Genomic DNA, 16520 nt, shown 5'->3' on the forward strand with positions numbered 1-16520 from the left:
GTGTTGGAAATATGATTGGTGAATGAGAGAACCTGTGTGATGATGCACTGAGCTAATGCACAAATTATTATTCTCTAAAGAGAGAAGATGATCTGTAGCTGCTGCTGCTGGAGAAGGAGATCATCAGGGTTGAGGCTGAGACAAAAAAAACTGATAATGGAGCAGGAAAAGCTGGAGCTGGAAAAGCAGAAGGTGAGGCTGGAAATACAGTTGCTCCAACAGAAAATGAACAGACATCTATTTTTGAGGAAGAGGCACGGTCTTATCTTGTCTTAAGGCCGGTGGGCAAAAACCTACCGGCAGATGGAATTGTCTTTGGTCAGTATGATAATATCTAATTACTTTTAGAGATGGCCCATCGGTATATTGCATGCACCACTAATACACTACAAATCCCACAATGCACAGCCAGGGGTTTGCAGTCCTTTCCCCACATCATTCATCAGACTAGCTCTATTCATCTTATAGAGCTAGTCACCTGTGGTCAACTTTCAGCTACCTCTCTCCCCCCAAAAATGGCTGAACGAAAGGTGGACTTTGAAAACAGGGGTTTTCAAGGCAGGTGGGAGGCTGAGTATGTTTGCGGATATAAAGGGCAAAGCTGTTTGTCTTCTGTGCAGAAACAGTGTGGCTGTAGCATCATGAAAGAATATAACATAAGAAGACAAACAAAACACCACGACAGGTACAAGCATCTGGAAACAAAGGTGCCCTGTGCAAAAAAAGGTTTTCATGATAGAAAAATGCAGATAGAGCCATAAGAAATGAATGCAAGTGAATTTTTATTTAAATGATTAATGTTGTTTTATATGCAACAACTTACAGGCATAGTCATTTCAGTAACATAGTAAAATAGTCCTGGTGTACTGCCACCTCCCTGTCAACGTTTCAGACACATCTTCTGCCCCTCCCACTCAGGAACCACCTCATCTATCAGTCTCTGTTGTTTGCCAGTTTGAGTCAGATCTATCAGTTATTAGCTGTATTGGGCACGTTACATTTGATTAATTATAGTTACTTGTTACTTTCCCCAAAATGTAACTGAGTTAGTAACTGAAGTTCTACATTATAAAAATAAATAATTACCAGGAAAAGTAACTATTGCGTTACTTTTTTTATAAAATGCTCAAATATGTGAAATTACTAGAACTTGCCCTCCTAACCCCCAAACCATAACCACTGTTTATCTGGAACTAGTGGAGCCTGCCTGTGTGGAGGAGTGAGTTGGTTACTTCCAGATGAACGTCTTTTTCTGACTAGGACTGAAAAAGATCAATCAAAAGAAATGAATCAATCAAAAGAAATTAAAAACAACCCAAATAATGTGCAGTAATTTTGGCTCTTGGGCCTTTGCCTGGTTAATCCAGCTGTGGCCCCTCTAACCTAATCTAATCTGGAGCCATACACTTCCACTTCACACAGGGTCAGGAACTCTTTTCTCCCAGGAATGATGATGTTGACGTAGCGACCTTCCATCCCATTACACTGGAACTTTTGGGTGGAACCTGCGGGGATGCTTGAGATGACAGCACATCTACAAGAAGATAAGTGAAACTATGTTTATTTTTTTTGATTGATCCTAAATGTATCGTTCCAATATGACAGCTAGTTATAGTAGCTACAGGTTTCATCAATAGGCTGTAGATTACCTTGGATTGCTGTTGCCATTGTTTTCATTACAGACTCCGATGCGGATCTCAGCTCCGTTGAGTCTGGTGGAGACAGCGTCTCTGTTTGTTATGTCAACTGAGAACACTTTGACGGTTTTGCCCAGGTCCACTCGCCACCAGGGGTTGAGGTCCGCCTTTGTGTGAGTGCAGGAAGCGGAGTTCCAGTTGGCGGCTCGATTCCCATCTATGGCATTAGATGGAAAGCCTTTGGGATACAGTGAAGACTGTGTAGCTTTCCCATAGATCGCTAGGTTCTCTCCTGCATAAAGGGCACAGTTGCAGACATCAGCCATCAAACATTTAGTTCTCCTCAGTGCTATCTGCAGAAAAATAGTGTGTGTATGTCTTAAGCCTAAAGTGTATTGCTATTAGCATATTGTTGTTTTAACAAGTAGATATCAATTATAACCAGATGTGAATGAGGTTTGCATCTATGAAATGAATGTGGTTTGAATTTTGCTGTGACTGTGGCCTTGGCAACAATGTCTCACCAATTGGAGAGCGGTAACCGTAGACTTCCACTTCACACAGTGTGAGTATCTTCTTTCGACCGTAAAGAGACACAGTCACGTAACGTCCCTCCACACGTGTGGTGAAAGGAAATCTATGAGACCTGCCTGCTGGGATCCGGCGGATTACAGCAGCCCTGAAAGAGAGAGGGAGAGAGGAAGCAGCACTTTAATACTGTTGTATCAGTATTGGAAGGGGTGGAGCAGAGTAGTGTAGTATAGACTGTTATAAATTCCCTTTGTGATGAGCAAAGATACCCTAGTTAATCTGTTAATTTGTTGAGGATAATTGATGATATTGATATAATATTGTTGATTCAGAATAGGTCATAGTTTTAGTCATGCACCTTTACGTTCAGTTTTTGGGTCAGGCAGTTTACGGGCAGCTATGTTTTATGTCCTGGGGTCCTTAGGCAGTTTACAGGGCAGCCATGTTGTGTGTTCCGGGGTCCTCGGAGTCGGTGTGTAAACAATGTGCGTGTGTGTACTTACCTGCTGCAAAAGGAAGAAGTTGAAACGGCAAACGGTGTCCTTATTCCCTGACCGGAGTACGCTCACGGGTGAAGAGTCCCAGTCCCACAACAGTTATCCACATAGTTCTTTAATATTGGTCCTTCGAGCCGGATTTCTTCACTCGCGACGGAGAAATGGACACACCGATAACAACGGCCACGGACAGCGGCGCACTCGGAGCAAGACAGCGACAACTTCCAGCTTGTCTAGAAAGCTACCAGGTTAGCCTTCCACAGTCCCTCATGCCTCACGGTGCCTACGCGGAAGACCGAGGAGAGAGCGTCGGCGCCCAGCAGCTGCAGTCACTCAGCCTACAGACCGAGTCTGTGTGTATAGCGGACCAGCCGCACGGAGCACATGCTATCCCGACAGCCTCTTATCGCCGGGAGCGGCCGACAAGGTGAGCGAGTGGAACATGGTGATGCATGCTAGAGACTTGCCCAGCCAGCTAACAGGCCATATGAGCCCCGTATCGGCGGTGCCCGCGGAGCGGAGCTATCAAAGCAGCCAGGGCTCTCCTGTCCTACAGCCACCAGCTAATCTCAATATGAGCATCCCACCATACCAATCGCCCTGGTTAAGCTGTCCAGTAGTTCACAGCACCCCCCTGTCACAGCCATCCAACCTGCAGCTTGGATCAGCTAGACTGCTTCAGCATGAGCCACGACTGTCTACACTGCCACATACCACCTCTGCAGCATTAAAGCTTCAAGCAGCAACGACTCCTACACCAGGTAGTAGACAGGAGAGCTACACACTGACGCAGTCTCTGCCATCAACTGTGACATCTGCATGGGCACTGCCTCCCCCCACTATACTGAATGTGGCCATGCTGCAGCCTACTCCTCAAGCATCACAAGCAGTGAGTTATGCAAATCCACAGATACCAGCTACATCTCGCTACCAGTCTAACCAGCCCCATACACCGATGGTTAACAATGTACTGGACAGAGTGTCACCAGCTGCACAGCTGCAATACCTGCCCATGCAGACAACACCAGTAAATCCAGCATCAGTGCAGCAATACACTCAACTCATGTCTGCAGCACCGGTGCAACAACACACTCCACTAATGTCTGCACAGCCAGCCTAACTCCCCCAGATAGCAACAGCTCCATATTCTGCACCACAGTTACCTGTTGCAGCTGCCACTCAGCCAGTTATCAATCCATCGCCCTACAGCTCTGCTATTCCCCTGGGGACCGTCTATCAGCCTCCATCAACCATCTCCACACAGCCAATATACCAGTCGCCACTGCCACCGCAGAACCAACATCTGCAACTTTACCAGCCTCTGTCTCCCCCCTCAACTCAGCCAGCATATCAACTGGTGTCTCCCCCTTCTGGTTTCAACCTGCAACAGCCCGTGTCAGCCCTACAGGTGCAGTACAGCCCCCACTCCCAGTATACACCACTGCAGGCACCATACACCGTCCAGTCCCCCAGACAGCCAGTTCCAGTACCTGAACTGCCCAAGCTGGTACATGACAGTGAGAGAGAGTTCGCTGACTTGAAAATCATGGCGCAGACCAGTCCAGATCAGCTGAGATGCCTCGGCCAGCAGCTAAGCAACAAAGGTTCAAAAGGATGTGTCTCTTCTGCAGGAGTACAGAACACTACTTGTCACAGTGTCCAGACATTATTCAACGCTCAACACAGGAAATTGAGAAGTGGATAGCAGATGGCAAGCGCTGTCGCAACTGTGGCCGCACTAACCACGACCAAGAGAGCTGCACGTTAAAGAAACCATGCAGTGAGTGTCAAGAGATCCACCTGAGAGTGCTGCATGACATCGCCAGGCCGGGCCCCCGCGTCTACCTCATCACGCCCAAAGACTGCACCTCAGCCGCTAACACTATGCAAGGAGGGAAAGTATACCTCAAGGTGGTGCCAATCATCATCAGTCACGGGACCAAATCACTGCAGACCTATGCAATCCTCGATGATGGGGCTGAACGCACCATAATACTTCCAGCTGCAGTTCGAGACCTGAAGCTCAGAGGCAGAGCGGAGTCCCTCACCCTGCGGACTGTTCGTCAGGATGTTGTTCACCTCACTGGAGCATCAGTTGACTTTCATGTAGCCTCCCCAGCATCACCATCAGAGCTGCATTTGGTTGAGAGGGCCTACACAGCAGGTCGACTTACCCTGACAGAGCGATCCTATCCAATAGCAACGCTCCAGAGACGCTACCGCCACCTGAGAGGGTTACAACTGCTGAGCTTCAACAAGGTGCAACCACTGCTGCTCATTGGTGCAGATTACACTCACCTGATCACGGCTACAGAACCTGTGAGGTTTGGCCCAAAGGGAGGACCGGTAGCCATCCATACAGCACTCGGCTGGACGCTCCAGGGTCCAGATGGTTCACAGTCCCCCGCTGCATCATGCTACTACACCGCCTTCAAGCCTACACCAGATGGCATCTACCAACATGTTGAACGCCTCTGGCAGCTTGATGTGCTTCCCTTCCGTAGTGAGCGGTTAGCAGTGCGGTCCCACCTGGACCAGGAAGCGGTGGGCGTCTTGGAAGCACGCACTACGAGAGTGAAGGTTGGTGACACACTTCGCTACGCTACACCTCTGCTCCGGGTAAAAGGTGCACCACCACTGAAAGCAGATGCTGAAGCAGTGATGCCAAAGCTACGCAGTACAGAGAGACTACTACTTAAAGACCCTGTCAAGGCTAAATTATATGAAGCAGAGATCCAGAAGCTTATAGATGGTGGGTGTGTCACAAAGCTCCAGGAGGGGGAGGAAACCAGCTCCAGCGAGTCATGGTTCATACCTCATCACCTCGTCCATCACAATGGCAAACATCGCCTGGTCTTTGACTGCTCCTTTAATCATGGTGGTCTCTCTCTCAACGAGCAGCTGCTTCCAGGTCCAACCCTCGGCCCATCTCTCCTCGGGGTCCTCCTGCGGTTCCGCCAGCACGCTGTCGCCATCAGTGGAGATATCCGAGCCATGTTCCACCAGGTTCGGCTTCTACCTGAGGACCGGCCGTTGCTGAGGTTCGTTTGGAGAAACCTGCAAAGGGAGAAACAGCCTGACGTCTACCAATGGCAAGTTTTGCCATTTGGTACCACGAGCAGCCCGTGTTGCGCAACATTTGCTCTGCAAAAACATGTCAAAGAATGTGCTGCAGGAAATGAAGACGTCCTGCAGTCCGTCGAACAGTCTTTCTACGTGGACAATTGTCTTCAAAGCCTGTCAACGACTGAGTCAGCCAAGCTTCTGGTGGACAAGATGCGACAATGTCTGGCCTCAGGAGGATTCGAGATTCGACAGTGGGCAAGTAACTTCTCATGTGTTGTCTCTCATTTGCCTTCCAGTGCCCGATCTGAAAGCACGGAGCTGTGGCTGGCTGAGAAGAGTAACGATCCACAGGAGCCGGCCCTCGGACTGCGGTGGTACTGTCCATCTGATCGGCTCGGTTACAAGCCAAAACCTCCAGAGAGTGAGACCCCTACCATGCGGTACATCTATAAGGTGCTCGCCCGCCAGTATGATCCGCTCGGGATCATTATCCCGTACACTACACGGGCCAAGGTCCTTGTCCAGAGACTGTGGGCAAAGAAGAGGAGCTGGGACGACCCGAACCTCCCTCCTGACATCCTGCAGGCCTGGTCCAGCTGGGAGAGGGAACTCCCCGAGCTAGCCAACATCTCCATCCCTCGAACCTATGCACCATTGGAGCTTGCTACTGACACCACCGAGTACACTCTCTACGTCTTCTGTGACTCCTCTGAGCAAGCATACGGGTCAGTGGCGTACCTCACCACAAGAAGTGATGACACTGTCCACGTCTCATTCGTCATGGCAAGGTCTAGGGTGGCCCCAAAACGCCAGCAGTCAATGCCACGGTTGGAGCTCTGTGCAGCGCTGACAGGAGACCAGCTGTCCTCCCTCATCCACAAAGAGCTCACCCTGTGTATTGCCCAGACCTTCCTATGGACTGACTCCATGACAGTTCTCACCTGGCTGACATCCCAGTCATGTAGGTTCAAGGTCTTCGTGGGAACCCGGGTTTCTGAGATCCAGGAATTGACCGCCTCACACACCTGGAGGTATGTGGATACAGCTAACAATCCAGCTGACGATCTCACACGAGGCAAGACGTTAGCTGAGCTGGCAGCGCCAAGTCGTTGGATCCAGGGACCAGCATTCCTTCGCCGTCCACCGGATGAATGGCCATCATGTCCTAACATCACAGAGCCAGAGGACAGTGGTGAGTTAAAACACAGTGTTTTTTGTGCTCTCACACAGACAAGCTCACCACTCAAGATACCAGACCTCACCCAATTCAGCAGTTGGAGAGAGCTGGTCAAGGCTACTCAGGAGTCTCTTCATGGGGCGGCGGCCGACCCTGCCTCACCTCTGGGCGACCTCCGAGACGCAGAAGTCCACCTGCTGAAGACCAGCCAAGCAGACTGCTTCTCTAAAGAAATCAGATGCCTCAGAGCCGGCAAGCCTGTTCCCCCCAGCAGCAGGCTGAGTACGCTTGCTCCCGAATTAGACCCCACAATGGGTCTTATACGGGTCGGAGGACGCCTGCGCCGTTTAGACAGCTCTAGCCCCACTGACATTCACCCAATACTGTTGGATCCACGTCATGCAGTCACCACACTCCTCATTAAAGAGATGGATGCTCAACTACACCACCCCGGGCCTGATAGGGTGTTTGCGGAGATGAGGCGCTACTACTGGATTCTGCGGGGAAGGCAGGCTATTAAGAAGTATCAGAGAGCTTGCGCCGGTTGCATGAAGTGGAGAGGGAAGCCAGTGGTGCCGAGGATGGCAGACCTGCCCTCAGCCCGTCTGCGGCTGCTTAAGCCTCCATTCTTCTCAACAGGCGTGGACTGCTTCGGGCCGTACATGGTCAAGGCTGGGAGGCGAAGTGAAAAGCGCTGGGGGATCATTTCCAAATGTCTCATGACGAGATGTATCCATCTGGATCTGCTCACCAGCCTCGACACAGACGCTTTCCTCCTAGCACTGAGACGGTTCATCGTGCGGAGAGACACCCCCTTTGAGGTCCTCTCTGACCAGGGGACTAACTTCCGTGGGGCAGATAAGGAGCTGAAGGAGGCCTTTGCAGTGATGGAGTCACAGTTAAGGGAGCGGCTTGCAGAGAAACAGATTAAGTTCCGTCTTAACCCACCAGCATCTCCCCACTTTGGTGGTGCCTGGGAGCGTGAGATTCAATCAGTCAAGAAGTCCCTGCGAGTGGTCATAGGTGCACAAGTGCTCCAGGAAGAGGTTCTGCTCACACTCCTCATCGAGGTGGAAGGCATCCTCAATGCCAAGCCTTTACGATATGTATCCTCGGATGTGGCCGATCCAGACCCAGTGACGCCCAGTATGTTGTTGATGGGGCGGCAGGATGCCTCTCTCCCCCAAGTCGCCTATGCTCCTGACACCCTCACCAGGAGGCGCTGGCGTCATTGCCAGATGATGGCCGACCACTTCTGGACACAGTTCATCAGAAACTACTTACCCTCTCTTCAAACTCGCCAGAGGTGGCGCCAACACACAGATCATCTCCTCCTGGACACAGTTGTGATGATTGTGGATCCTCAGCTTCCTCGCGCTCACTGGCCTATGGGGAGGGTGGTGAAGCTGAATGCAAGTGATGATGGATGTATACGGACAGCTGAAGTCAGAGTTGGCGAGAAGACTTACCTGAGACCAGTGGCTCGGCTGGTCCAGCTGTCAGCTCTTCCTGAAGATAATCCTGGTTAAAGGACTGTTGTTGTGGGAATTTATGTTTGTTTCAAAATAGCCATGCTATTTAGGGGGCGGCTGTTATAAATTCCCTTTGTGATGAGCAAAGATACCCTAGTTAATCTGTTAATTTGTTGAGTATAATTGATGATATTGATATAATATTGTTGATTCAGAATAGGTCATAGTTTTAGTCATGCACCTTTACGTTCAGTTTTTGGGTCAGGCAGTTTACGGGCAGCTATGTTTTATGTCCTGGGGTCCTTAGGCAGTTTACAGGGCAGCCATGTTGTGTGTTCTGGGGTCCTCGGAGTCGGTGTGTAAACAATGTGCGTGTGTGTACTTACCTGCTGCAAAACGTTACATATAAAGGAAGAAGTTGAAACGGCAAACGGTGTCCTTATTCCCTGACCGGAGTACGCTCACGGGTGAAGAGTGCCAGTCCCACAACAGTTATCCACATAGTTCTTTAATATAGACAGTTATTGAGTCACTTTTATTAGCTGCTTTTTACTTATTTCTCTATACAGTGGCATGCAAAAAGTTTGGGCAGCCCTGGTCCAAATTTCTGTTAATGTGAACAGTTCAGAAAGTAGAAGATGAAATGATCTCCAAAAGGCATAAAGTTAAACATGAAACAATATTTTAAACAATATCAGTGTGTTATTTTTTTGTCTTCTACAATTTTAGAGTGAAAAGGGGAATACAAGCAACAGCCTGCAAAAGAATGGGAAACCCAGAAGACTTGAGCTCTCAGATAACTTTGACCAGTTGGTATCAGACAAGCTGTTTGTACACTACGATAGTTTCCAAAAGAGGGGGCTACTACTATAGGTACTAACTATGCAGGGTGGCCAAACCCTTTTCATTTTCTGTCATTTTGAAAATGAGATGAGAATTAAAAAAATGATATAGTTTAAAATGTAAAGGGAATGTGTCTGTAACTTTACATCTTTTGGAGATAATTTCATTTCCTGCTTAAGGAGAGAAGGGAAAACCTTATGTTAGGTTCTTTTAAGTTAATATACCACACTGCAACTCTTCGGCATACACATCAACAATTTCTCCTTTGTTTTCACCGGTGAAGGGGTGTGGCCTTTCAAGTGACGTAGGGTTGTTGTAACTTTGGGCTGTAACTTTGGGCCACCCCCGGTCAAAATTTCTGTTAATGTTAATAGTTAAGCAAGTGGGACAGAAAAGAAGAGATTTATGGCTTCAGGCTATACGAAGAATGGACAAAAATGGCAAGATGTAGGACCTGGCTAGTCCATATGCAGGTTGCACAACTGATAAGCACCCACCCAACCGGTCCAATCAGGAATCACCATTGCTAGGGACGCCACTCTGATAGGAGAATCCAATGTCAAATCAATTATGTCATCGATTACTGTCTAATACTTACCAGATATACTCAGATGTTTATGATTTTGCCAAAATTTTGCCAAAAATTAGTCGCCTGGGATGGTACTTTTAATGCCACTGTAGCTATAAGTTCAAATTCCTTTTTCCAAGCAAAAATAGAGTATTATCAAAATTGTGATATTGCAGGCAATTGATTCGAATTGCAATTGCAGTATGGTTTTCGTTACAGCCCATTCTTGAGCAAAGTTAGGTTTCTCATCTACATCATTCACGACCAACGAGGACTCACAGTGGGTTTGCGAGGCCGTTGTGTCTTAAAGAGTTGCCAACGTGAATCTGTGCCCCGTTGATTCTCTCTGCGCAGCAGTCTCCTCTGTTGGTGATGACGATGGAGGTGATGATGTAGGAGTCCAGCAGGTCCACTCTCCACCAGGGATTGGTCTGTGCCGGGGTGTGGGTGCATGAAGCAGCAAAATAATTCGATTCACGGTTTCCATCGATGGCTTTGTAGGCGGCACCCAACCGATGACCGAGGAACGACTGAGTCGCTTTACCACGCAGAGCCACATTTTCTGTGAATGGGAAAAATGACATAACAACATTTGGTTATTGAGGTCACTCACACATAACTGTGGTGTTTCTTTCATTTAAAAGATTTGAATACTTGTTCCATCATGTTCCATAGCCTACTTCTATTTTGCACTTGCACTCACATGATTTTAATTGGGACTGCGAGCATGATTTGTGACACCACAGTTTAGAAGCCAATCCTGGTCCACAATTTAATGTTCATAAGTGTGATGTGTAAACCTGAAGTGTACAATACAAATGCCTACGATTGACCATAGTGAAGTACATTAGGATACATTTTGTGTCCGGCAGGTAAACTTAGGATATGTGAACAATGTTTATTTAAACAATAACATTGATGAAATGGATTCAAGATAAATTATCGTGTGGTTATTTGCTTTGCAGTGAATCGTGCAATGGAAATACTTTTTACTTTTAATAATACTTTTGAGTAAATTTCAGAGCCTGTACTTTTTACTTTTACTTGAGTAGATATTTGGATCAGTACTTTCACTTTTCGATTCACGGTTTCCATCGATGGCTTTGTAGGCGGCACCCAACTGATGACCGAGGAGCGACTGAGTCGCTTTACCACGCAGAGCCACATTTCCTGTGAATGGGAAAAATGACATAACAACATTTGGTTATTGAGGTCATTCACACATTACTGTGGTGTTTCTTTCATTTAAAAGATTTGAATACTTGTTCCATCATGTTCCATAGCCTACTTCTATTTTGCACTTGCACTCACATGATTTTTTTTTTCTGCAAGCCATGTTAATGTGCACCCAATACCATATTAGCCTTAGCCTACCAGTTCAGAAGTCGTGACTCTGTTTCGGGAAGTGGGGAAGTTGGTCCAGCATGTTGACTGCAGTCAATGAGGTTTGCATCTATGAAATGAATGTGGTTTGAATTTTGCTATGACTGTGGCCTTGGCAACGATGTCTCACCAATTGGAGAGCGGTAACCGTAGACTTCCACTTCACACAGTGTGAGTATCTTCTTTCGACCGTAAAGAGACACAGTCACGTAACGTCCCTCCACACGTGTGGTGAAAGGAAATCTATGAGACCTGCCTGCTGGGATCCGGCGGATTACAGCAGCCCTGAAAGAGAGAGGGAGAGAGGAAGCAGCACTTTAATACTGTTGTATCAGTATTGGAAGGGGTGGAGCAGAGTAGTGTAGTATAGACTGTTATAAATTCCCTTTGTGATGAGCAAAGATACCCTAGTTAATCTGTTAATTTGTTGAGTATAATTGATGATATTGATATAATATTGTTGATTCAGAATAGGTCATAGTTTTAGTCATGCACCTTTACGTTCAGTTTTTGGGTCAGGCAGTTTACGGGCAGCTATGTTTTATGTCCTGGGGTCCTTAGGCAGTTTACAGGGCAGCCATGTTGTGTGTTCTGGGGTCCTTGGAGTCGGTGTGTAAACAATGTGCGTGTGTGTACTTACCTGCTGCAAAACGTTACATATAAAGGAAGAAGTTGAAACGGCAAACGGTGTCCTTATTCCCTGACCGGAGTACGCTCACGGGTGAAGAGTGCCAGTCCCACAACAGTTATCCACATAGTTCTTTAATATAGACAGTTATTGAGTCACTTTTATTAGCTGCCTTTTACTTATTTCTCTATACAGTGGCATGCAAAAAGTTTGGGCAGCCCTGGTCCAAATTTCTGTTAATGTGAACAGTTCAGAAAGTAGAAGATGAAATGATCTCCAAAAGGCATAAAGTTAAACATGAAACAATATTTTAAACAATATCAGTGTGTTATTTTTTTGTCTTCTACAATTTTAGAGTGAAAAGGGATATACAAGCAACAGCCTGCAAAAGAATGGGAAACGCAGAAGACTTGAGCTCTCAGATAACTTTGACCAGTTGGTATCAGACAAGCTGTTTGTACACTACGATAGTTTCCAAAAGAGGGGGCTACTACTATAGGTACTAACTATGCAGGGTGGCCAAACCCTTTTCATTTTCTGTCATTTTGAAAATGAGATGAGAATTAAAAAAATGATATAGTTTAAAATGTAAAGGGAATGTGTCTGTAACTTTACATCTTTTGGAGATAATTTCATTTCCTGCTTAAGGAGAGAAGGGAAAACCTTATGTTAGGTTCTTTTAAGTTAATATACCACACTGCAACTCTTCGGCATACACATCAACGATTTCTCCTTTGTTTTCACCGGTGAAGGGGTGTGGCCTTTCAAGTGACGTAGGGTTGTTGTCTTTTTTTTTTTTTTGCCTTTATTTGATAGTGATGACAGTAGAGATAGACAGGAAATGGGGAGGCAGAGAGAGGGGGAATGACACGCAGGAAAGGTCTGCCCGACGCGGGATTCGAACCGGGGACGCCTGCGGCGAGGACTGTAGCCTCTACATGGGGCGGCCGCTCTACCCACTGCGCCACGCACCAGGGGTTGTTGTCTTCTATCGTAACTTTGGGCCACCCCCGGTCAAAATTTCTGTTAATGTTAATAGTTAAGCAAGTGGGACAGAAAAGAAGAGATTTATGGCTTCAGGCTATACGAAGAATGGACAAAAATGGCAAGATGTAGGACCTGGCTAGTCCATATGCAGGTTGCACAACTGATAAGCACCCACCCAACCGGTCCAATCAGGAATCACCATTGCTAGGGACGCCACTCTGATAGGAGAATCCAATGTCAAATCAATTATGTCAACGATTACTGTCTAATACTTACCAGATATACTCAGATGTTTATGATTTTGCCAAAATTTTGCCAAAAATTAGTCGCCTGGGATGGTACTTTTAATGCCACTGTAGCTATAAGTTCAAATTCCTTTTTCCAAGCAAAAATAGAGTATTATCAAAATTGTGATATTGCAGGCAATTGATTCGAATTGCAATTGCAGTATGGTTTTCGTTACAGCCCATTCTTGAGCAAAGTTAGGTTTCTCATCTACATCATTCACGACCAACGAGGACTCACAGTGGGTTTGCGAGGCCGTTGTGTCTTAAAGAGTTGCCAACGTGAATCTGTGCCCCGTTGAGTCTCTCTGCGCAGCAGTCTCCTCTGTTGGTGATGACGATGGAGGTGATGATGTAGGAGTCCAGCAGGTCCACTCTCCACCAGGGATTGGTCTGTGCCGGGGTGTGGGTGCATGAAGCAGCAAAATAATTCGATTCACGGTTTCCATCGATGGCTTTGTGGGCGGCACCCAACCGATGACCGAGGAACGACTGAGTCGCTTTACCATGCAGAGCCACATTTTCTGTGAATGGGAAAAATGACATAACAACATTTGGTTATTGAGGTCACTCACACATAACTGTGGTGTTTCTTTCATTTAAAAGATTTGAATACTTGTTCCATCACTGGACGCAGCTCTGAAAACTCAATGACCTTGACTGCAAACACTTCATCATTTCTTTTAGGTGACTACAAGGACATGCAGTCTACATACACTACTGTGATTCTAACACTTGATAATACTTCACTTACTGTAGTTATAAGCTGAGCACATCCCCAGGAGAGGCAGCAGCAGCAGCAGGGCTGAACTGGGTTTCATTGTTCTGGTTCAGTCTGATGAGAGAGAAGAACGATATTTAAACAGATGTAATGAAATAGGTACCAAATCCTCAACAATCTGAGATACTATAAGACACGTGTATAAAACATGCTGCAAATGTATGAACCCTTTAGCCAAACACACACAACAATTAAACACCCAAATTGTGATTGTAAAATCTGCTACTTAACTACAACCTCTTAACTTACCTTGACTTGCAAAGTAGATTGAGTTGCAGGCGAGAAATCGCTGATGATTCTGTGCTGATGAGGGGGATATTTATACCCACATCTTGTTATGCTTGTCCTTCCTCGTGACTGATTGTGGATTCAAACTTCAGTCTTCCAGCCTATGACATGGCTTAGAGTAAGATCAAATAAGATGAACTTTATTTCTCTCTCTCTCTTTGCTCATCTATATTTGATTTACAGCGGTGTGCTTATTAAAACATACAAAAACAACAACCCACCAATCTATGGTGCATGTGACTGAATGACACAACAGCAGGTTACTGACAAATGATTAAACGTACCTGAGCACAGAGAGCAGCCGTAAATGTTATTCTTTTTAGTTTTTTGAAGAGAAGTTTAACAGCACAACATAAAGGAACTGTGCACGAAAAAATATATACAAAAATAGACATGATGGAAAATAGAATAGAGATAGAGAATACTTTATTCATCCCTAGCAGGGAAATTCAAGTTAACAAGATAACAATAAGAAAAACAACAAAAAACAAGAACAAAAAACAGACAAACATTTACATTGCAGTTGCGTAAAATGAAAAAGAAAAAAATTAGTACATTATGGTGGGCTATGTGGCAAATGTATACATGATGTTAAGTAGTATAAGTCCATTACATCTGAGGTGCATTAAGAAAAGAGGAGAATTAAAGCCTATTTCTAATATAGTCCATGAATGGCTTCCAAATGTTCTCAAAGTTATCTGATGAGCCACATACTGTGTATCTCAACTTTTCAAGGAGCTGTATGATTTCCCTCAGCCACTGAGTCCAGCTCGGTGGCTGAGGGTTTTTCCAATTAAGAAGGATCAGTTTCCGTGCCAACAAAGTGACAAATTTTGTAATTTTCAATTTGGTTCCAGATAGATTTTTATTGTTCTCTCTCACTACCCCAAAAATGGCTATTACAGGATCTGGTTGAACCACCATTTTGAAAACTTCTGATAGGGTGTTGAAAATCGAGCTCCAATAGGTGTGTAAGTGAGGACAGAGAGTGTGCCAGAGAGCCTGGTGAGAGCCCACATCTATCACACAATGGGTTCACACTTGGGAACATTCTTGAGAGCCTCACCTTGGAAAAGTGAAGGCGATGCAGTACCTTAAATTGGATGAGGCCATGTCGGGCACAGATTGAGGCTGTGTGCACCCCCTCTTGGGCTTTTTTCCATTGCTCAGCTGTCAAGGTCACCCCCAAATCACCCTCCCATGCAGACTTTATAAGTTCTAGTGACAGGTTTTGTTGATTGGACAAGAGATTATAAAAGAAAGAAATAGCACCCCTTTTTGAGGGTTTGAAGGAAAACAAGGTTTCCATAGGGGACTCCTCAGTCAGATTGGGATAGGAGGGAGTGTTTGTTTTAACATAACTACAAATATGAAAGAATTTGAAAAGGTGTGATCGTGATAAATTAAATTTCCTCTGCAACTGTAAGAAGGTGGGAAAATGTTATCTATAAATAGAGCCTTCATATTGATTATGCCATTACGTTTCCAAATATCAAAAGAGTCATCCATCAATGGATCCATCAATCAATCCCTCCTCTATGAATCCCATCATAACTCATTAGAGAACGCAGGGCAATAGCTAGAGGATCAATAGAGAGGGCAAACAAAAGCGGGGACAAGGGGCAACCCTGCCTTGTTCCTCAACGCAGGGGAAAATAGCAGGACCTAAAAGAGTTGGTTAACACAGAAGCAAGGGGACACTGATACAGTAGCTCCACCCAGGTTATAAATTTGTCACCAAAGCCAGACCTTCTTAGAACAGCAAAAAGGAAATCCCACTCGATCCGGTCAAAGGCCTTCTCAGCATCCAAGGGAAAGAAGGACCTCTGGACGCTGAGGGGCCGGGCCGGGGGAATATAGTACGTTGTAGAGCCTGCGGAGGTTCGAAAACAAGAAGCGATTTTTAATAAACCCAGTCTGGTCTGGTGATATAATTGATGGGAGAACCCCTTCCAGTCGAGTGGCAAGCATCTTGGCTAGTAATTTGGTGTCCACATTTAAAAGGCTAATGGGTCGATAAGATCCTGGTTCCTTAGGGTCTTTACCTTCCTTTAATAAAACTGATATGGATGCCTGGTAAAAGGTAGGGGGCAGAGTTTTTGCAATAAAGGCCTCATTAAAGGCTTCAAGTAACACAGGTGAAATTAATTTTGAAAAATAACTAATGAATAATTCAGCGGTGAACCCATCGGGGCCAGGAGTTTTGGAGCCCTGCATATTTTTTATTGCAAGCTCTAAATCAGTAAGAGAGAGAGACTCTTCAAGATTAGCCTTCTGGCTTGCTTCTATTGTTGGAATTTGTAATTTGTTTAGGAAGTCATCTATTAATCTATGGTCACCTTTAGATTCCGAGGTGTAGAGGCTTGTGTAAAAAGATT

General features: G+C 45.9%; 1 protein-coding gene across 1 annotated transcript in view; it reads right to left on the minus strand.

Annotated features, from left to right (window-relative positions):
• The window catches only part of LOC146992481 (uncharacterized), a 30970-nt gene extending 17076 nt beyond the window's left edge, over positions 1–13894 (minus strand). The window contains exons 1-8 of the mRNA XM_085788533.1: positions 13828–13894; positions 13315–13597; positions 11305–11459; positions 10860–10961; positions 10071–10353; positions 2162–2316; positions 1650–1929; positions 1388–1534 (exon numbers count right to left, since the gene is read on the minus strand). Coding sequence (XP_085644659.1) covers positions 1388–1534; positions 1650–1929; positions 2162–2316; positions 10071–10353; positions 10860–10961; positions 11305–11459; positions 13315–13597; positions 13828–13894 — 1472 coding nt within the window. The remainder of the gene's footprint in view (positions 1–1387; positions 1535–1649; positions 1930–2161; positions 2317–10070; positions 10354–10859; positions 10962–11304; positions 11460–13314; positions 13598–13827) is intronic.
• Positions 13895–16520: the final 2626 nt, after the last annotated feature.

Source organism: Trachurus japonicus, chromosome 1 (assembly GCF_045865225.1).
Source record: "Trachurus japonicus isolate A0001 chromosome 1, Traja_1.0".
NCBI lineage: Eukaryota > Metazoa > Chordata > Actinopteri > Carangiformes > Carangidae > Trachurus > Trachurus japonicus.